Below are 22,654 nucleotides of genomic sequence, written 5' to 3' on the forward strand. Positions count from 1 at the left end.
CTTTATTTATGTAGCGCTTTTTACAATACAGATTTTTTTGTTTTCAAAGCAGCTTTACAGTGATAGTGTGTTGGCACATTGATTCAAACATTCATGTGAAAGAGGAGCTTTAATTTTTATTGATCATGTGTTTTAAAACCAGGGGCGTAGAATTTAGTAGGGACGCTAGGGACGTGTCCCTACCAATATCCAGTGACACTGATATATCCTTAGCAATAATTTCGATCAAAACTTAAAATATATTTATATTGATGCCCCCGTCCCCACCAATTTCAAAATCAAACCTACGCCACTGTTCAAAACAGACACAGAGATTCATGAGAAATTGCGCTGTGGATTAATCAGCATGATCAAAAACTTACGCGGCCATATTTTTCCTTAAAATAGCTAGTAAATAATGTGAATGGAATTTGACTATTTCAGATAGCCGTCGGGCAGGCCGGTTATGCATTTTGGAAGCCCGACTGGAAAACACAACAGCCCCGGGACATCGGGCTAGCGATTTTGCAAGCCCTGAAAGCAATAGCAATTTAAATTCAGAAACAGCTAAAGAAACAACATTCTTTAGTACTTCACTAACCCACAACCTTATACCAGCACTAATATATTTTTCATATGTTTTAAAAAAAATAAAAGATATAATTTGCATTTTACCTCTACTCTAGCTTATTTACTAGTGTAGATTTTACTAAACCTGGCATTATGTAGGCTACTATGAATTTATTGGTTTAACTGTATGCTTTCAAATTCCAAAATTGTTATATGAATTTTTTAACAAATTTAATTTCACTTATTCATATTTGCTCAGTGAGAAAGAACGGGGTTTAGTTTTAGTTTAGGTGACGCGTATTCTACGCCATTGGTGAATGTGTGTGTCTAAATGTGTAAGTAACTATTTGTAAACAAAAATAAGCTAAAGAACTTGAAGACAGAGAGCGCGTTTCGTAATCCAGACATGTTTTGGACCCCTCGACTCGCCGTAGCTGTCAGGTTGCAGTATGTTGTTAAAGTTCAGTCGTTCGCAGCATTGGAAATAATATTCATTCTTATTCTTCTACGGTACTGATCGCACTGTTTTACATTTTACTTCACAGCAAACGCTTTAACACATGCAGTGTGTTCCGATTCAGGCACTTTTTGATCTGACGGAAACTATGAATCTATAGCATGCTAACAGCTAGCCTATTAATAACACTTATTTCACATATTGCAAGCTAAAATAATATCTAAATATAACCTAACATACTCATATTTTAAGCGTTTAACAGCGTTCATCTTGCGTTTATAATGTTGTGTCCTGTGTTTGTTTTTAGTATTTAGATGTTCGGTGACATTTCATGCGTTTTAGTGTCTAATCTTCATTTCGGAGTGTTTTTGACTTTGCAGAAATACAGCAAGTCGAGTTTTGTTTGTGTAATAACCAATGCAGCATATACTCATACTTTACCAGCTCAGTATTGAAAAAGGGAGTATATAAGTTATCAAAATATAAAGTTAATGAGATATAAGAAATGGCTGTTAATAAAAGTGTAAATATTATACATCAGAGAATTTATTATTATACATCAGTTTAAATGTGATGCAGGAAGTGAATTCATGAGCATGAGTTATTCATTTCTTGCTGTTGATGTGAAGGAGATTTCAGAAACAATGTATTTATGCGTGTTTGCAGTGACACCATCAGTAACATTACTGACCTCAGTTCGTAATGTTGGTTTGTGTGTTTCTGTAGTGAAGCTGCTTGTAGAGCATCATGGGAAACACCAGTGAGCGCGTGTCTGACCGGCACGGGGCGAAGGCCCAGCGCTCAGACAGCGGAGGACACAAAGACCTGGAGCCCGGGAAAATGATGGACAGCACAGACGACCCCAATATTTTCAACACACACGGGCCAGAATCTAAAGTAAGCCAGAACACACAGTGACATCAAGTCATTTTATAAACACACAGAACTCCGGCTTGAAGCTTAAAGGGCTCATATACATGTGATCAGTGTGCCTGAACTTTGTTAGTGCTCAGTTACATTTTTTAGACTTTATTAGAGCAGAGTGTTTAAATATACAGAGTAAACAGATGTTCTTGCATGACCTGGTGTGTGTCAGAGCACTGAATCACACGTGTTCTTTAGGCCGCGGGAGAGAAGGACTTCGCCCCAGATTTAGAGGATATGGTGAAGACGTGTTCTCAGGCTCGACCCACTGTGATCCGCTGGGCTGGAGGAGGGAGAGAGGTTTACATCACCGGCTCCTTCAACAACTGGAGCTGCAAGATCCCGCTCAATAAGAGGTGTCTGTGCGCAAAGCGTCGAGATGAACAGAAGCTCGCTCATTGTTATTTCATGAATTTTCCAACCTTTTTTCTCTGTGTTTTTGAAGCCATAATGATTTTGTAGCCATCTTGGACCTGCCTGAGGGCGAACATCAGTACAAGTTCTTCGTTGATGGCCAGTGGCTTCATGACCCGTCTGAGGTGATTATATCTGCAATTAACCCGCCGTCACATGACTTATGAACATAGCTTCTGTCTTAGTTAGGGACACTTAATATTCAACGATATTACTGATCTCCTGCAATCACAGGACAACTTACAAGTATTGCATCATCTGTACTGAAAACTGGCAAACGTTCCATGATTTAGGGTTAGGCATTAATGAGATTTAGGTTGAGAGAGAGAGAGAGAGAGAGAGATTGAGATTTTTCTGCTAAACAAAAGATGTTGTTCATGCTTCTTTTTCATCCCTTGTGTGTCATGTTCATCGTCTTCTACAGAAGAAAAAGTCACGCAGGTTTGGAGTTTAGTGATTGCCGAATCCATTTCTTTAAATTGAAACGCATGTGTTTTCTCTTCAGCCGGTTGTCACCAGTCAGTTGGGCACCATCAACAATCTGATCCATGTGAAGAAGTCAGATTTCGAGGTGTTTGACGCACTGCAGGTGGACTCTCTGGAGTGCTCCGATACGTCAGGTACGAGCCAGAGTCAGAGTGCAGTGCTATTATAGTAACATCACACAAATGCACATGTGAATATATGATAATCATAGACGCCTCTCAGAAAAGCTGTTTCAATAGATAAGATCCAGCATTAGGGTAATTTGTTAATGTGATGTGTGTGTGTGTGTGTGTAGATCTGTCCAGTTCTCCACCTGGGCCGTACAGTCAGGAGGTGTACATGTTCAAACCCGAGGAACGCTTCAAAGCTCCACCTATCCTGCCTCCACACCTTCTGCAAGTCATACTCAACAAGGACACCAACATTTCTGTGAGAATCCTCTCCGTCTGACTAACATGACTATTTCATTTCAGATATAGATATAGATATAGATATAGTTTTGAGAGAAACACTTTTTTTTTTTTTTGAGAAAATGTTTTCACACTGATAGCAAAAAATATATATTTGAGAGTTTTTTTCAAAGTATTTTGAGAGAGATTTTTTTTCTCAGAAATAATTTAAAAAATTTCAAATTTATATTTTTTTATGTTCTATGAGAAGATACTTTCTCTCAAAACTTTTTTTAGTCTCAAATATTATTATTTTTTGCTATTGGTATGACAACTTTTTCTCTCAAACTTTTTTTTTCCTCTCAGATCATTTATTTTCTCGCATGTAATAAAGACACAATTCTAGCTCCATACATGAGGGTGTCGTTGTCCTGAGGCTGAATGGGTTAGTTGTGTAAAACAGTGTGTTTTATGTGTTTCAGTGTGATCCTGCCTTGCTGCCAGAACCCAACCATGTGATGCTGAATCATCTGTATGCGCTCTCGATAAAGGTACATTATACACCTGCTATCAAACATACTCTTCTATAATGGTCAATAATTGACTGATTTTTTTCTGTCTCAGGATGGTGTGATGGTTCTCAGTGCAACTCACCGTTATAAGAAGAAATATGTGACGTCTCTTCTGTACAAGCCTATTTAATGAGCTCTGGATGCACATCATCTACAGTCTGAGATTGCACTATTAACCCGCGATACGTACAGCGGATCTGTCAGCTTGAGACTTCAACAGTAGTGTGTGTGTGTGTGTGTGTGTGAGAGCATGTCTTTCATCTCCTGTCATCACAGGGACATCTGAGCTTCTGATGTGTGTCGTCTTACGTGCAGCATTTTGCGATTGCAATCTTGAGGGCCAGATTTTTTTCTGTCCAAAGCGCTTTATGAAATTCTGTCAAACAGGATTCATACATTTGAAAACTGCAAAACACACAGGGAGTTTATAATCAAAAGCGAGTTCAAGTTTTGAGTTTTAGCACAGATGAACATTTGAATGCAATGTTTCATTCTAAGCTTTTATAGTCATAATTCATTTTTTAAACCGAGTGAAAGAGTTGTTTATGTGTCGTTTTCAGAGCGAAAGGAAGTTTCAGCCACAGTGGCGTTTAGTTTTTGCTCCTAACAGAAAACCTTTCACTCATTTCACTGATGGATGTGCTTTGAGCAGAGTTACTATGTCATGATTTCAACAATAGAAAACTTAAGGAGTGGACTGAACAGATAAAAACAGTTACAGCGCCGTCACAGAATGTCACAAACAGATTTTGAACTGTGTGAGTTTGTGGAGTTTTACTGCATGTGGTTTTAATTTCACCTTGATGCTGTACAGACGAGCACTTTATCTGTGTTTCACTGTGACAGACAAACAAGCTTTCTTTGTTTTATCGAGCAGGAATGTATTTTTGCATCTGTTAAATGTTATTTATGTGATACACAGACACTATATTGGCCAAAAGGATGTGGACCCCCAATATGAGCCGGCTTGTTCCAGTGGGGTTCAGCGTATCTGTGGGCGTTATTGTTGTGCTGGACTAGAAATAAAGTTTTACGTGTAACTTTAAGATTCGTTTTTGCTAGAATTGACCCACGTTAATTAAGAATTGGGCGTCTACATACGATTGGCCATATAATGTACATGTTCATATTTAAATACTTGTAGTGTGAAATGGTTGGTTTTATTATTTCTGGCCATCATCAATATTGAATGTTGAAACAGAAATGTGATTTGTGATCTTATCAGGACCCACCCCTAACTATTTTATTTTATGTTGATGAGGATGGTGTAGTTTGTTCATAAGGATAGTGTGGTGTTTCCATTCACTCCAAAGATAATAACGTATATGGTGTAAGTGTGATGTCCCAAAGGAAAGATGCTCAAAATATGATTTTCATGAGGAAACGGGAACATCACAGAGGGAAAATCCACTAACTTGAACTTTTTTCTTTTATCATATGTACTGATAAGTCATGTGTTGATAAACTATGCATTATAGATAATGGCTGTGTTGCCTTCAAAAATAATAAAAGAAACCATTCTGGTTGATTTGATCCAGTTTCTTTGCTTTCATTAAAAAAATTAAAAAACAAGCAAAATGAAAATAGATGCATTTCTATCGTTTATTCATGATTAAATTCCAAAAGCAGCTTTCATAATTCATGGCACATATTCAGCAGCTTCAGACACAGAGTTTGATTGGCTCTTGCGTCGGCAATCTTTTGTTACATTACACAATCAGTAACTATGGCAACAAGTGAGCCTTCGAGCACTATATATACATATTATACAGAGTTTAGAACCAACATAAATATGCTGCTTATTTTTCTCTCCACCTGAATTCAAGTCTCTTTTCCCTTCCCCTTTGGTAGTTAATCCAAAATGTTGAAAGTATCACATCAATACTTTTCATTTGTGGTTCTGAATAGAGTGATACTGCGATGTGCTCACAAGGCCATTTAAGACTATTGCATTTCTCACTGAAGAGGCTGTTTAAAGGCAAAGCAACATTCACTTACAAGCTTATGTTTTCATCAAGAGATTTGAGGCAAGGCAACTGCAATTTTTTAGGCAACTTCTACAGTTTATAAATTGGTGTAATGTACACAGTAATCGCATCTATATGATGCCTCACGTCATGATCAAATGGCTATTGCACAGCTACCCATCTTTTGAAGATCTGCATATTCTATAGCAAATGACTATATTTACCCACACTGCAAAATTAAAACAACATGAAGGCATATATTATGTACAGTTCTCAAAGAAATTATACAGCACAAATCTAAGAGCAGTAAAGCAGCACCTGATTGTGATCGTGACATCAGCGGCGCTGGTCCCACCAATCCTCTGCCAAAGTTTGCCATCTCTAGTTCAGAAATCTTCAACACTGTCATTGATCATATTCGCACAAATCAGTCAACTTATTTGAACTTTATATACATTTTTTCAGTTGCATGAAATCACAACTTTTCATTTGTCCTCTTAAACAACCCATTTATTCAGTCGTGAATAAAGTTTGTATATCTATGGCGTTAAAGCTCAAACCTTGAGAATTCATACAAGGTTGTTCAAATAGAGCTAGTGAAGCTAGTTTAAACTCAGAAGTCTTAAGGCAAAATGAGGGAAACGAACCATGCAAACTTTGGCATGTTTGGTGAGCCTCGCCTCACAAGAAACAGGTGTTTTATTATTAATCGACCTCCATCATGCAAATACTAAACACAGCATTCAATTTCAGTCAGTAGCACTGCAGAATGATGACAATAACAACAATCATAATAACCCTAACAGTGGCACAATATATGACAATGTCAAGCAGAATGTGACTGAGTGAAAACACATGCTTCAGTGTCACAGGTGACGGACTGTTACGTGTTATTGCCAAAAATCCCTGAGATACTCAAGGGGATTCTGAGGCAGTCTATCTATTTATATCTCACAAAGTCAAGAGTGTTTCCTCTCTGTCTCGTGGCAGAAGATAAATACTGTAAAATTCTTTTCACAAACACTGAATTAATAGGCATGTGGATTTTAACAGCCCACAGTCAAAGGAAATTACACTTGGCAAGAAAAGCGTAAGGCGTGTGAGTTAGCAGTGTCGGCTGGTTTAACGGGAGACGCTGAGCTGAAGAAACTCCCTGACACGCTTCTGGGCCGGCTGTTGCAGACTGGCTGTTTCCATGCGGATCTCAGGACACGCAGGGCTCACGCGAGCCCGAGCACAAGAGGAGGCTTTACCTGGAGAACAGAGTCAAAGACCGTAAATCACCCTATAACCAATCGTGTTGATTATCAGAATAACATCAGGGTGAGTTGAGCTGCATTCCTGAGGTTAACACACTCACATACTCTCACACACACACACAGTCACTCACTCACACACACACACACTCTCACACACACACACACACACACATGGATTGTTAGGCTGCATAAACTGGGTCAGCCGGAACTGGGAACACTTCTTATAACACCCGATGTACTCGTTACATCATAAGAAGAATGGCGTCTACGCTAATTATAGTCTTTCTGCTTATTCGAGGTTTACTGTAGTCAGCCGAATCCAGATCAGATGGAGGACCTGTGCCTAGACACGACCACAACACTTCCCTGAACACGCACACGCTGGACACGCACTCGCACACACACACATGCACTTGCACACACACACGCACTTGCACACACTCGCCCACGTACTCGCACACACATGTACTCGTACACACACACACACACACTCACTCACTCACTCACACACACACACAGAGTTAATTTGTCTGTTAGCACAAGCTGTTGTGTTCGATGATGCACCGAAATTTTAGCAACCAAAAATATTTGGGCAAAAATGTTTGGCTCAGCTGAAATTGGTTTCAGTTTTGGAGGGCCAAAACCATTAACTGAAACATTGACGTTTTATTAGTGTTTCTATAATGGTGTGTTTTGACTGTGTTAAGCATCTATTTCATGCCACAACATGGATAAACTACAACATGTAAGCATTGTGACGCAAGGACTGGATTGACAATATTGATTTCTCATATTTAATCAATCTTCATTTTGATGCACGAGATCTGTTTCCATTTGAACAAAACTTCACTAAATATTATCTGTAGCTCCTGCCATCCAATAATCTTTGATGTTTGATACTTCTGATATGAAACAAAGTCTCAGCTCTCTAATTCTGTCAGTTTCCTCAGTAAATTCAGTCAATGAATGTGTGTTTGTGTGTGTTTAATGTGTGTGACAGATGAACCGATCATCTCCTCCTCTTTACTACTAGTTACAGCAGCAAATAAACATCAATGAACATCAGAAGGAAAGTTGAAAGATACAGAACAACTTCCTGAAATCCATCATGTCTCATGTAATCCATCAATCAGTGATTCAACCGCCGAAAGACGTCAATCATGTGAGAATAATGTCATGTAACGTCACATTCACCTCATTCAGTGACCATAAACATCTCCATATTCAGCTAGAAAAATAACTCTGGAGAGGAGCGTTCTGATAAATATATATTTTACATATTTATTAGATTTCTACTTAAAATGTTCTTAAATATTTCATGTATTATTGAATAAATCTATCATGATAATAAATTGGAGTATAAACTGAATTATATCATTTAAAAGTTAATATAAAAACTGCCTAATGTTCAATTTCTATGGTATAAAACTTTTAAGTTTTAACTTTTAACTTTTAAAATAATAAGTTTTTGAGCACTGATGATAAAATGTAAATAATTATTTTAAAAAGATCATTTCGGGGCATCACTAGTTGTGTTTTATGGTGCAATGGGAGTGAGCAGCACATATGATAATATCTCTTTCTCATTTGTAATCATGAGTAACTCAAACAACCACGTGATCCAACCCATGATGCAACACGACTGACATGCACACGGCACAAAACTGACCGTTACCATGGCAAAGGGAGGAAGAGGAGGAGCTTAGAGAGGAAATCCTGAGTTCATTCTTCTGGAAACACTCGGAGAAAATGAGAGAAATGGAGGAAAGACAGAATAAAGACAGAAGGAGTTGGAGATTCAAGATGAGGGACAAACACAAGACAAACAGCGCTGAACACAAACCCAACACTCACCTCTAGATTCGCTCGAGCTTTCTTCAGCACGTCTCGAGTCCGGGACACTGTAAGACAGACGCGTTTGTTAAAGCTCTGATGGATCCGATTGCCAGCCAGAGCTTCTGACTGGAGAGTGTTCAAAACTATCAAAGAGTATAAAGCTCGACAGAAATAAAGGCTTGTTCACATGCTGAGACTAACTGCAGGATTCAATCGAGTGTCTTTATGAACGTACTGTTACGTTTTCAGATAGGGCTGTGCAATCCGAGCAACTTCATTTTCGATTTCGGATTCTAGCGATTAAGATAAAACGATTGTGTCGCATACTGTTTTGCAATTATTCTCTCGTTTTGTCATTTGTTATAAATCCAGTGCATTTTTCTTTCCTTCACAGCAGTGCGCTTTTGTTCCTCCAAAACTTAATGTCCAAATCAGGGAATGTGATTGTCGTAAAATGCAGTCCACTGTTGCTAAACTGTGGATTAAAAATAATCACAGAACTTGCGTTGTTCGGCAGATGTTTTCTGATGTTTTCTCTGCAGAGAAGCGAAGTATACTTTTGGGCATCAGGCGTCAAATACACACCAAAATATGTCAAAATGCCCAATTTGGTGAGCATTCATGCAAGCACGTTCATTTCAAGAGAAAATCATTCACTGCGTTTGACTAAACTTTACTTGCTTTAATAAGATCTTTGTACATTTAATTCATACAGTAAAGACTATTGCGCTGTGTTGTATTTCACATTCATGTCTGTGGAAGGGCATCACTGGCCTGAATACTTCTGGTTAGACTAAAAAAACCTAAGCACTTTATTTCATTTGAATCTTTGCTCTATTGCTTCAATTTGTCAAAATTGGTAATGAGAATTTGTATCATTATTTCTAGCAAAATATACTTAAATCATGATATGAGTCATTTTCTTTCATGATGACAATATATATCATGATCTAAGATTTTGGTCATGTCGTGTTAAATAATAAGAATTTCAATATTGACCAAAAGAATCATGATCATGGTTTTTGCTATAATCGAGCAGCCCTAGTTTCTGATTTGTTAGAGTTTCAGCAACTGGGTAAAAACTGACGCACTGAACTGGACTCACGCTGGTTGACGATGAAGGTCTCCATGCTTTCTTTGGTTCTGCTGGTGGAGCGCAAACGTGTGATGGTTCCCTGCAGAACCTCCTCCTGCTGGGCGATCCGCAGACGCAGAAACTGGATCTCCTCGCGCATCGACTGCTCCTGAGAGGAAAACAGCAGCACCATAAACATATATGTGGCCTTTCATTTTTTAGGAATCAGTAAATGTTGAGCAAATGCTGCAGAAGTTCGAACCCTCTGAAGGAGATGGACGGGCCCGTCGCTGCTCGGCAGAGCCGCACGCCAGAACATCTTCAGCAGAGAGACGGCCTCGTCCAGAATCTGGTGCAAGGTCTTGGTGTCCGAGAGCAGCGTCTTCACCGTGCTGTAGTCCAGAGCCTGTGAGAGACACACACATGAGATCTGATTCTGACAGCTTGATCTGTCAGCAGGTCTGGGCTTCACCTTCTCCATCAGAGCCGAGTCGAGACTCTCGGTCAGCGCCGCCTCCATCCGCTGGACCAGAACCCGGGCCTCCAGAACCTGCTGCTGCAGAGACCCGTGATCATCCACGTGCCCGACCGCGTGACGCCCGTTACTGTGGGCGAACGACCCGTCCGGAGCTTCTCCTTCCAGATCCGCATGAGGCTCCAGCGAGTCTGCGGAGAACACAGATTTGACTTCTTCTCTTTGACCTATTAACTACAATTAAACATTAGTCAAGCAAAACCATTAATAACTGGTTCTCAACCAGAAGTACTTCACCAGGAGGTAGTTGGAAAGTTTATCTGTGACCGCGGACAGAACTGTTCAAACTTGAACAAGACAAACAAGCTCAAGTTCTCAATAAAGGGAGAAGCCAAGTTTTATTTATTTAGCAGTTAAATTCCATTTTAATTCCATTCAAAGCTATTTGAAGGGCCTCCTTTTCAGCCACAATGAAAAGTAAGTACAGTGACATCAACATCGCAGCTGCAGTTCATGGTTAGCACACACACACACACACACACACACACACACACACACCCACACTCACACACACCGTTAGTCTCCTCCATCTCTGAGTATGGTGAGTACAGAGGCCCGGCTGGAAACGGACCCACATCTCTGACAGGAGGAGAAGGAGACGGGTCTGTGGAACATGGCAGAGTGGTTAGTACAAAACACACACACACAAAAACCATCATGTCCATCACGCGCAACGTTTATTGGCAAAATGGTTCTTTACAAAGATAACAGCAGCTACAAACAGGTTTTTAAAGATAATGCTCAATATTTTCAAGCATGATCTTAGTGTGTAACTGGTTCTACTCGAACCCACTCCGACCAGGATTCGAATCATGGTCTCCGGTGTGGGAGGTGGGCGCTCTAACAAGGAGGATAAAGATCACTACCATCAGCCGCTAGAGCGGCTCGAGATCAGGGGAGTGAGGTTTACACTCCTCCTTTTTGGCTTAGGAGAACATCAGACCATTGGCTGCTGATTGATTGCTCCTGACTGCCTTGCTGCTGGTTTGTGTCTGTAAGCTCCATATAGGATTATGATGAATGATATTCATTCTCATTGCTATATAGGAGAGGAAGAATTTTCTAAACTCGTTAAATCATCTCAATCGACAACATGTATGTTAGACCCTATACCGACTAAGCTACTGAAAGAGATGCTTCCAGAGGTCATAGATCCTCTTCTTAATATCATTAATTCATCTTTGTCATTAGGATACGTACCAAAAACCTATGGCTATGATTAAACCGCTTGTTAAAAAACCACAACTTTATCGTACAGAATTAGTCAATTACAGGCCGATCTCGAATCTACCTTTTCTGTCAAAGATACTAGAAAAGGCGGTATTTTCACAACTATGTTCCTTTTTAGAAAGAAATGGTATCTGCGAGGATTTTCAATCAGGATTTAGACCGTACCATAGTACCGAGACAGCTCTCATTAGAGTTACAAATGATTTGCTCTTATCATCCGATAGTGGTTGTATCTCTCTATTAGTGTTACTCGATCTTAGAGCTACATTTGACACTATCGACCACAACATTCTTTTAAAAAGACTCAAAAATTATGTTGGCATTAGTGGAATTGCATTAGCATGATTTAAATCATACTTATCTGACCGTTATCAGTTTGTAGCAGTACATGAAGAGATGTCTTATCAATCACAAGTTCAGTATGGCGTACCACAAGGCTCAGTACTAGGACCGCTGCTGTTTACTCTGCACATACTACCCTTGAGTGATATCATTAGGAAGCATGGCATTAGTTTTCACTGTTATGCTGATGATACGCAGCTCTATATTTATTCACACCCTGATGAACCTTACCAATTCACAAAATTAACGGAATGCATAGCTGATATAAAAAATGTAATAACTAGTAATTTCCTACTACTTAATTCTGAAAAAACTTCCTCACGTAATAACCTAGAATACTGTCTAACACTTGTTGGCTGCTCTGTCAAGTCCTCGTCGTCGGTTAGGAACCTGGGTGTGCTCTTTGATAACAATCTTTCATTTGATAGTCATGTGTCTAGTATCAGTAAAACCAAATATATCTAAATTATGCCATATGCTCTCAATGAAAAATGCAGAACAATCAGTTAATACGTTCATGATATCAAGGCTAGATTATTGTAATGCTATTATGGGTGGTTGCCCTGCACGCTTAATAAACAAACTACAGCTGGTCCAAAACGCAGCAGCTCGAGTTCTTACCAGAACCAGGAAGTATGACCATATTATCCCAGTTCTGTCAACACTGCATTGGCTCCCTATTAAACATTGTATACATTTTTAAATATTGCTGATTACTTACAAAGCACTAAATGGTTTAGCTCCGCAGTGCTTGAGCGAGTCTATTAACGCATTATAGTCCTTCACGTCTATTGCGATCTGAAAATTCCGGCCAGTTGATTATACCTAGAATATCAAAATCGATTGCTGGCGGTAGATCCTTCTCCTATTTAGCACCAAAACTTTGGATCAGTCTTCCTAACATTGTCTGGGAAGCAGACACACTCTGTCAGTTCAAATCTAGACTAAAAAAACACATCTCTTTGGCCTAGCATACACATAACACATTATAGACTTCTATAATTCAATGTTAGGCTGCATAGATTAGGTCAGCCGGAACCGGGAACACTCCCCATAAATCCTGATGTACTTGTTACATCATAAGAAGGATGGCGTCTACGCTAATATCCGCCGGATCCAGGCTGTATCCAGATCTGATGGAGGACCTGCGCCTGAACACGACGACAATGCAGCTCCAAAGTGTCAACTACTCTCTCCCCGTGAAGGCCTCCTTCCCTTCCCTTTACTTCTGTACAGATAAAACGTTGTCAAAATTGTTCCGTTTCACACAGCTACGCGGAAGCGATAAATAATTATTTATTATACATTTTTAAGGTCAGACAAGTAATTTGTTGAGGTCAAGTTGTAAAGAAAGATTACACGCCAGCGCACATATATATTCAAACGCGCATACCTATAGACTAAACATGTAATACACATGTGCACGCCGTCAGCGTTTTCACAGGTTTGCATTTTTAAAGCTTGCGCAGAGATAACAAATTATAATTATAATTCTTATCTTTTTTTTTTTTTTTCAGGGCTTGCACCTTGGAACCTATTTTGGGGTCTGCGTTCTCGAGCCGCCAGGCACTGTTTTGTGCAGGTGAGCGGCCGGAGAACGTTAAGGGTTTTCTGTTGGAACGGTGTCGTGTTAGCGGCCCCTAAGTTAATAACTAATTATCTTTGCAACAGAAGTGAATCAATCAAAACTAACTTCAGCTGGACAATAACTTTATTCTAGAGCTGCTGTAAAGCCAAAACAATCTGTTACTGTAATTTCCTATTATCACTGTAAAGCTGGTTTGAAACAATCTATATTGTTAAAAGCGCTATATAAATGAAGGTGACTTTCCTTGACTTGACTACACACACGACTACTGGCCTACAACAGTTACAAGTGCACATGCCAACAAGTCACATGAGTGTCTGTTTTCTAGTAGTTGTTAAATTACACAAGCAAGACAGCTGAAGTGAAATGAAGACGTCCACAGGTTACCGTGGAGAATCAGTCGTCTATAAAGCACGTCTCTCAGGGGACTGGCCGGAACGATGGGTGACCGGCGCTGATCGGACGAGTGATCCAGCTTCTGGAGTTGAGCTCGAAGAGAACTGTTCTCCTGTGCACTGACCTCCAGCTGGACCCTGAGAGCCCGAACCTCCACCAGCAGCTCTCGCAACTCCACTGACGGGCACGGCACCTCACACACACACCCTGAGAGAGAGGTGGGGAGAGAGGTGGGGGGAGGGGGAGAGGGGGGGGGGAGAAGCTCTGTCAACAGTCTGAGTGGTTCATAAATGAATATGCAATTTGAACAGCTGTAAACTGTCACTCGTTGATAATCTTTCCCTCCACAATTAGCAGATAATTCTAAAAATCACTTGTGCACATGGCTGGAGTATAGCACACGTCTCATATGGACTACTTTTATGGCAGTTTTATAATACTTTTGTCATTTCTGGAGTTGGACAGGTCTGCATTTAATTGTATGTAAAAGAACAGCCTGTCTAAACTGCGTTTCACTGAAAGAAAGGCACTTGTACAGGTTTGCAATAACATGAGTGTGAATAAACAATTCCAGAAGAGTTTTATTTTTGAGGGTGTGATTATTCCTGTAACATGTACAGAGCTTGTGGTGTCTTACCTGCAGCTGTGCTCTTTCTCGCGCCACACACTCGGTCGTACAGCTGTAGTTCACTCTGTAGGGAGTGTAGAAGCTGTCTGCTCTCTGCTAACTGCTGCTGGAGTAAACTCACCTCGTGCTGCAGTCTGAACACACATCACCAGATACACAGGCTTTCATTCATGTGTATATCTCACACTCATACACAAGAGTTCCAACCACAACAATCCGAAATTGCCAGTCACTCTATTGAAACAACTTTCTTTACATGAAGCTACTCTTTTAATTTAGTTTCTCTGACCTGTTGTTGTGCTCCTGACTGTTTTGTCTGTCTTGTCGCAGTTGTTGGATTTGTTGACTTTGCTCACAGTTGTGTGTCTGCAGCCTCCTCAACTCCTCCTTCCATTGCTCCGCCTCTAACTCCGCCTGCTGCAGACAAACACGCCCAGACAGCACCACCTCCCTGAGCTGCTTCACCTCTTCACTGCTGTCTGCATCGTACAAATATCAGATAATCTGTTTTTATTACAGACTTTAAACTCTACAGAGTCCTACAGACAGTGATAATCATTCCACAACAACGACTTATGAAATACATACCCAGCTTTAGCATTAAATGCATTTTGTGATTCATTATGTGAATTGTTGAACTTGTGTTTAGAAGTGTTGTCTACAAATGATGTCTATGTGCTCTGCAGATTGGTGGACTAGGTGAAAGAAGAGCTATTAACAGTTGTCTAGTCATTTGGGGAAGGCATTTCTTTCTTTTCCATTGTAACAGTGGCTGTTTCAGAGGAACAAATGTGGGATCCAGATGCAGCAAACATTTATTCAAACAAACATAACAAAAGTAAATACAGGCAAAACTGATAAATGCAGACACGGGCAAGGAAGTCAAACAAAACTGACAACAAGCGCACGCATTACATCCAGGGAGGCACCTACAGTTCAGGGAGCCAAGGAGGCGCCTACAGTTCAGGTGACCAGGGAGGCGCCTACAGTTCAGGCGGCCATGGAGGCGCCAACAGTTCAGGTGACCAGGGAGGCGCCTACAGTTCAGGGGGCCAGGGAGGCGCCTACAGTTCACTGCGCCTACAGTTCAGGGAGCCAGGGAGGCGCCTACAGTTCAGGGGGCCAGGGAGGCGCCTACAGTTCAGGGGGCCAGGGAGGCGCCTACAGTTCACTGCGCCTACAGTTCAGGGAGCCAGGGAGGCACCTACAGTTCAGGGAGCCAAGGAGGCACCTACAGTTCACTGCGCCTACAGTTCAGGGAGCCAAGGAGGTGCCTACAGTTCAGGGAGCCAAGGAGGCGCCTACAGTTCACTGCGCCTACAGTTCAGGGAGCCAGGGAGGCGCCTACAGTTCACTGCGCCTACAGTTCAGGGAGCCAGGGAGGCGCCTACAGTTCAGGAAGCCAGGGAGGCGCCTACAGTTCAGGGAGCCAGCGAGGCGCCTACAGTTCACTGCGCCTACAGTTCAGGGAGCCAGGGAGGCGCCTACAGTTCAGGGAGCCAAGGAGAAGCCTACAGTTCACTGTGCCTACAGTTCAGGGAGCCAAGGAGGTGCCTACAGTTCACTGCGCCTACAGTTCAGGGAGCCAGGGAGGCGCCTACAGTTCAGGGAGCCAAGGAGGCGCCTACAGTTCACTGCGCCTACAGTTCAGGGAGCCAGAGAGGCGCCAACAGTTCACTGCACCTACAGTTCAGGGAGCCAGGGAGGCGTCTACAGTTCAGGGAGCCAGGGAGGCGCCTACAGTTCACTGCACCTACAGTTCAGGGAGCCAGGGAGGCGCCTACAGTTCAGGGGGCCAGGGAGGCGCCTACAGTTCACTGCGCCTACAGTTCAGGGAGCCAGGGAGGTGCCTACAGTTCAGGGAGCCAAGGAGGTGCCTACAGTTCACTGCGCCTACAGTTCAGGGAGCCAAGGAGGCGCCTACAGTTCAGGGGGCCAGGGAGGCGCCTACAGTTCAGGGAGCCAAGGAGGCACCTACAGTTCAGGGGGCCAGGGAGGCACCTACAGTTCAGGGGGCCAGGGAGGCGCCTACAGTTCAGGGGGCCAGGGAGGCGCCTACAGTTCAGGGGGCCAGGGAGGCACCTACAGTTCAGGTGACCAAGTAGGCGCTGACTCTGGAATGGGCTCATGGGTTGAAACGAACTCGGGGGCTTGAATGGCCATAAGGCAGAGCTCTGGGATGAGAGTGGGCACTGGGCAGAGCTCTGAGGCTGGAGCCTTCACTGGACTCTGGTCAGGGGCTGGAGCCGATGTGTGTGCACTCCACACACACAAGACAGCCGTAGCCCATATGGTCAACACTGCAACCTCCAAGGGCTCAGGCATGGCGGCAATCTTGTCCGAAGACACAAGCATAGCAGCAGCCATCTTGTCCGAAGACACAGGCGTAGCGGCGGCCATCTTGTCCGAAGACACAGGCGTAGCGGCGGCCATCTTGTCTGAAGACACAGGCGTAGAGGCGGCAGCCAATTTTATCGGCACTGATCCTCAACAAACTCGTCTCCATTTTGGCAAGACTCCAATCTTCAACCAGATGGAACTAGATAATATTCTGAATGTTCTGATCCAATCTGACGTCTGAGCTGTAATGCTGCCTGAATCATAATCATACACTGTTCGCTCGTTGGCCAGAGGAGAACTGAGCAACTGAGCCTGGTTTCTCCCAAGGTTTTTTCTCTATTGTGTCACTGATGGAGTTTTGGTTCCTTTCCACTGTCACCTTTTTCGCCTTTGGCTTTTGTCTTTTGACATTTAATATTCAACAATATTATTGATCTGCCTGCATTGACACCATTATATGAACTGAACTGAACTGTTGTGGGTGAGTGTGTATGTGTGTGCGGGAAGTAGGGGTGCTGAGTTTTCAGCGTGCACTCATCAGTGAAGGTCATAGTCTTTGGGTTGATTTTTTTTAACTGTAGCCATCCAGTCTGCAGTTGTTTTTGGAGATTGTGCTTTGATTACAGGCATATTAGCTGTGTTTATATGTTTGTTTGATTAATAAGCTTGTGACAACACAAGTGTTACTGATATCGCATATTTTCTGATATCGCATAGGTCTTTTATCTGTCCCCCTCCCCCACAGCCCCCCCTGCTCCAAAATACGTTCACGCAGCTGTGTGTGTGTGTGTGTGTGTGCGCGCGTATTTTTACCTCTGCTGGCTTGTATCCTGGACTGTAGTGCCAGATTGTCCTCCTTTAATGCTCTGATTTCATTGGTCAGTTGACTGACTGCACCATGGCTCTGGATAAAGATGTTGGTTGGAGCCGCTGTCAAACACACACACAAACACAAACCAGTGATTAGCCATAAGTTTGTTGGTAATGGTTCTTACATCTGTAAACAAGCATACAAATTACTTAAACACCGTCATTTTCCATTAAACGGCTCAGGGATATCTGCAGTGAGTCATCAAGACTGAACAGAGATTTATTGGCTGATTGAGAACACTGTGTTGATTGAACTGTTGTATAAAAGCAATGTGACACTGACAGTCATCGTTATTCTTAATATCAGTCATGTGATGATCTGCAGTCCAATCACAGCAGTGATAATCACATTCAGATCAAAATCATGAATGAAAGTGTCTCACACACACACACACACAAACACACACTCACTCACTCACTCACTCACTCGCACACTCATTCACTCACACACACACACACTCACAAACACTCACTCACACACACACACACACACACACTCTCTCACACACTCACTCACTCACACACACACTCACACACACTCACACACACTCACACTCACACTCACACTCACACTCACACACACACACTCACACACACACTCACACTCACACTCACACTCACACTCACACTCACACTCACACTCACCTGTGTCTCTCGCTGTGGGCAGGCGTCCCTGTAACTGCTGTCTCAATCTCTCGTTGGTTCTGATGGAATCTTCCAGTCGTTGGCGCAGAGATCGAATCTCTCTCAGATGCTCCTCTATCACGTCTACACCTGTCAAAATCATCACATCATAATCATCACATCATCTTTTCTTACTTAGTATTTTTGTCTTGTTTCCAGTCCAAACATCTAAAAATTCTTAAATCAAGATGCATTTACTAGATGAATAAAATGACATAAGATATTAAGTCTTGTTTTCCGGGGGAATTGATCAAAATTATTTGAGTTGGTGCTTAAAAAAAAAAAATTATCTGCCAATGAGGTGAGAAAAATATTGTTAATTCAAGCAGAAACTAGATTATTTTTCTTACCCCATTGGCAGATCACTTTGCTTGTTTTAAGCAAAAACTCACTTAATCTATCTATAAATTACAGAAACGTCTGTCTGTCTGTCAGTCAATATGTCTGTTATTCGCATATCTCTCGAACCGTTAGTCCAAAGGATTTCAAACTTGACAGGTGTCTCGCTACGGGCACGAGTAAGTGCAGTGCCAAGTTTGAAGTTGTTTGGATTAGAAATGCAAAAGATATTGTTAAATATATCGGTCAAAGAAGCCCCAAGAAGGTTGTGGTTTAAAAATAAACATTCTGACATAAACACTCTGTCAGCTACACTGTTTACTTCTGAATATTACATTTTATTCACGGCCATCATTTGCAGTAGCCTATTCACAAACTGTTTGCTCAAGCGTAGCATTTTTTCGGAGTTCACTGTGTAGCACAGCTGGCCCCTCCCCCTCTCAAACACACACTGAGTGAGCACAGCTGGCCCCTCCCCCTCTCACACTGCACACTGAGTGAGCACAGCTGGCCACTCCCCCTCTCACACACACACTGAGTGAGCACAACTGGCCCCTCCCCCTCTCTCACACACACACTGAGTGAGCACAGCTGGCCCCTCCCCCTCTCACACTGCACACTGAGTGAGCACAGCTGGCCACTCCCCCTCTCACACACACACTGAGTGAGCACAACTGGCCCCTCCCCCTCTCTCACACACACACACTGAGTGAGCACAGCTGGCCCCTCCCCCTCTCACACACACACACTGAGTGAGCACAGCTGGCCCCTCCCCCTCTCACACACACACTGAGTGAGCACAGCTGGCCACTCCCCCTCTCACACACACACTGAGTGAGCACAGCTGGCCCCTCCCCCTCTCACACACACACTGAGTGAGCACAGCTGGCCACTCCCCCTCTCACACACACACTGAGTGAGCACAGCTGGCCACTCCCCCTCTCACACACACACTGAGTGAGCACAGCTGGCCCCTCCCCCTCTCACACACACACTGAGTGAGCACAGCTGGCCCCTCCCCCTCTCACACACACACTGAGTGAGCACAGCCCAGGACCAGAGACAGAGAGGGTTGAAGAAAGCAGTGGAGCTTAAGTAGCATTTTCTCTGAGTTCACTGTGTATCCTGCTCCCTGAATCGTGTAGTTCATATGTCAGTATCAGTATTTGCTTTCTACCATGCACAAATAAAAATGTCACTGAACTTTTGCTGTGTAATTGTAACAATGAGCACTCAAACACACCAAACCTACAATTACTAGAAAATCACAAAAAAATTACAGGAAAATCTACTCTCAGACCTTTATATACTTTATACAAACGTGCTCTAAAGGCATTAGACAAGAAACCTAATAGATACCATCATTGTCTTATAATCCAAAAGCACAATTTTTTTACTTTTGACAATTTTATTATATTTTACAATTGTTGTTTAATGTATAAAATTGTAAATGATCTTGCACCTCCTCCTTTAAAAGCATTTGTAGCTTCACGTAGAGAAAATATAAGACAAACAAGGGCTTCATCAAGAGGTGATTGTGAAGCACATATTGTAGAGTAACTGAGTTTGGTCGATCAACTTTTTCTGTAAGAGCTGTTAAAAACTGGAATAACTTACCAATTGTTATTAGACAATGTCATACATTGACACAGTTCAAGCTGCATTTGAAAATGTGGTTAAAAAGGAGTCGGGTCTGTAATCATTAAATACTCCTGTTTTGTCAAGGTTTTATAATTATGGGGGATTGATTTTGTAATATTATGCGATTTTATAGGATGTATATTGAGATTTTTTGGTAGTAATATTGCTGCATTTATTGTTAAATGATAGACAATGTGTCGTATATTTTTCTCTTGAGGGTTATTATATTGTATGTAATGTGATTTGATACTTTCTGCCCAGGGACTGCAGATGAAATTTAGCCCTGTGGCTAATTCTGGGACAGTTTTTTTTTACTGTCCATTGTCCCTGTCAAATAAAATAAAATGAAATGAATGAACTAAAAACACACAAGAACTGATTTTGCACGGGCATTTTGCACTAGTTCTGATAAATTTCCCCAGAAAACAAGACTTAATATCTTAAGTCATTTTACTACTTTAGTAAATTGATCTTGATTTAAGAAGTGTTTGATATTTGGACTGGAAACAAGAAACTCTGTCCATGAATTTGTTCTTATTGTTCATCAGTTTGTTTTTATTTAAACCACTAATTGAGCTGCAATAGTCACACACACACCTGATTGGCTGTTGCCAGACTGATAATACGATGATCCATTAAAACCTCTGATTGGCTGAATCATATTCTCCATGTCCCACAATGCATCTGTCTGCACAGATGGGCCTCCACTCTTCCCCAGTGCATGATGGGATACAGGCGTGTGCGTGGTCAGCTGATAGCTGGAGAGAGAGTGAGGCGCGCTGAACGCTGGTGGAGAAAGAGTAATAATCTCATTAATGATCGTCACGCACTCATTCTGCAAAGAAAAGCAGAACAGCAAAGTCTAAACACAGAAGAAGTTAGTTTAGTTTCAGATCAGGACTGTTCGTCACTCATAGCTCTTTTGCTCAGATACGCTGCCTGATCTGAACCGTTCTGTATATTTTCACCAAGAAAAGATGATTCTTGACCCTCCAAACATCATAATATCGGCACAAAGTATTAAAAAAAACACACAATGACAACAGAAAATGCCAAATGAAACTAGATCATTCCTGTTTATCCACAAGCTGTTCACACTTTTAAGCACTAATGACTGGCGACGAGCTTCAGCTCCAGACACTTTATTCTGCCTGTCCATCTCAAATAAAATGACTGATTACTGTTTTTTTTAAATTATATCATGAAACATTAACAGATGTACATGTGGTGTTTGAGACAATATTTGCACACATTTGAACTGAAGATCAGATGCTACGCTCACACTGACAGTGATGGGATCACAGCGAGAGTCTCTAATCTGATGGTTTCTAGCAGGTGTAAGCAACAGAATTCACCAGGTTTATGAATATGCATAAATAATAATACATAGGGGAAAAAATCACTTTGCCAACACGTTTTATGGGAAAGTCTAAATGTATAACCTGTGCTGAAACGAGGGGTTTCATGAAACTTCAGATCGTTCACAGCTTATCTGACTTCATTGACTCTAAATGTTAGTCAGAGACACACACACACACGCCATGTGCTCACTTCTCATCGGTGGCTTGTGGCCGTCAGGGTCAGGACAGGTCATGGGGGCAAAGGTCATGGGATTAGCATGACCCCAGCAGCTGTGGGTCTGGATCTGAGGCTGTGAGCTGGACGAGAGTCCGATGAAAACACCTGCAGACGGTGGAGCGGTTACTGCTGCACGGATTGTGTTACTTCTGCACTGATTGTGTTACTTCTGTTACTTTTGTACTGATTGTGTTACTTGTGTTAATTCTGCGGCGATTGTGTTACTTGTGTTTCTTCTGCATGGATTGTGTTACTTCTGTTACTTTTGTACTGATTGTGTTACTTCTGCGCTGGTTGTGTTACTTGTGTTTCTTCTGCACGGATTGTGTTACTTCTGCACTGATTGTGTTACTTGTGTTACTTTTGTACTGATTGTGTTACTTGTGTTACTTCTGCGCTGGTTGTATTATTTGTGTTACTTCTGCACTGATTGTGTTACTTGTGTTACTTCTGCACTGACTGTGTTACTTGTGTTACTTCTGCACTGATTGGGTTACTTGTGTTACTTCTGCACTGATTGTGTTACTTGTGTTACTTCTGCACTGACTGTGTTAC

The 22,654-nt window shown here is 41.9% G+C and overlaps 2 protein-coding genes across 13 annotated transcripts in view; one reads left to right on the forward strand and one right to left on the reverse strand.

Annotated features, from left to right (window-relative positions):
- The first annotated feature begins 951 nt into the window (after positions 1 to 951).
- prkab2 (protein kinase, AMP-activated, beta 2 non-catalytic subunit) lies at positions 952 to 5,324 on the forward strand. The gene is made up of 8 exons (XM_084120978.1): positions 952 to 1,059; positions 1,733 to 1,903; positions 2,129 to 2,286; positions 2,376 to 2,469; positions 2,850 to 2,964; positions 3,126 to 3,259; positions 3,702 to 3,770; positions 3,844 to 5,324. Exons 2-8 carry the CDS (start codon positions 1,754 to 1,756, stop codon positions 3,919 to 3,921), a joined length of 798 nt encoding a protein of 265 aa, XP_083977104.1. The 5' UTR covers positions 952 to 1,059; positions 1,733 to 1,753; the 3' UTR covers positions 3,922 to 5,324.
- A 55-nt stretch (positions 5,325 to 5,379) lies between these two features.
- The window catches only part of LOC311087618 (myomegalin), an 87,240-nt gene continuing 69,965 nt past the window's right edge, over positions 5,380 to 22,654 (reverse strand). For 4 of the 12 annotated variants that reach the window (XM_084120953.1, XM_084120955.1, XM_084120958.1 and 1 more), the window contains 14 exons: positions 22,073 to 22,204; positions 21,119 to 21,307; positions 18,503 to 18,631; positions 17,801 to 17,917; positions 14,937 to 15,126; positions 14,657 to 14,781; positions 14,011 to 14,226; positions 10,978 to 11,067; positions 10,401 to 10,594; positions 10,191 to 10,334; positions 9,959 to 10,097; positions 8,872 to 8,918; positions 8,687 to 8,747; positions 5,380 to 7,011 (listed from right to left, as the gene is read on the reverse strand). In XM_084120953.1, coding sequence (XP_083977079.1) covers positions 6,881 to 7,011; positions 8,687 to 8,747; positions 8,872 to 8,918; positions 9,959 to 10,097; positions 10,191 to 10,334; positions 10,401 to 10,594; positions 10,978 to 11,067; positions 14,011 to 14,226; positions 14,657 to 14,781; positions 14,937 to 15,126; positions 17,801 to 17,917; positions 18,503 to 18,631; positions 21,119 to 21,307; positions 22,073 to 22,204 — 1,904 coding nt within the window. In that variant the 3' untranslated portion in view covers positions 5,380 to 6,880. The remainder of the gene's footprint in view (positions 7,012 to 8,686; positions 8,748 to 8,871; positions 8,919 to 9,958; positions 10,098 to 10,190; positions 10,335 to 10,400; positions 10,595 to 10,977; positions 11,068 to 14,010; positions 14,227 to 14,656; positions 14,782 to 14,936; positions 15,127 to 17,800; positions 17,918 to 18,502; positions 18,632 to 21,118; positions 21,308 to 22,072; positions 22,205 to 22,654) is intronic. The other 8 variants (XM_084120954.1, XM_084120957.1, XM_084120956.1 and 5 more) reach the window with 5 other exon arrangements.

The sequence above is a fragment of the Abramis brama genome (assembly GCF_963993115.1).
Source record: "Abramis brama genome assembly, chromosome: 7".
Classification (NCBI taxonomy): domain Eukaryota; kingdom Metazoa; phylum Chordata; class Actinopteri; order Cypriniformes; family Leuciscidae; genus Abramis; species Abramis brama.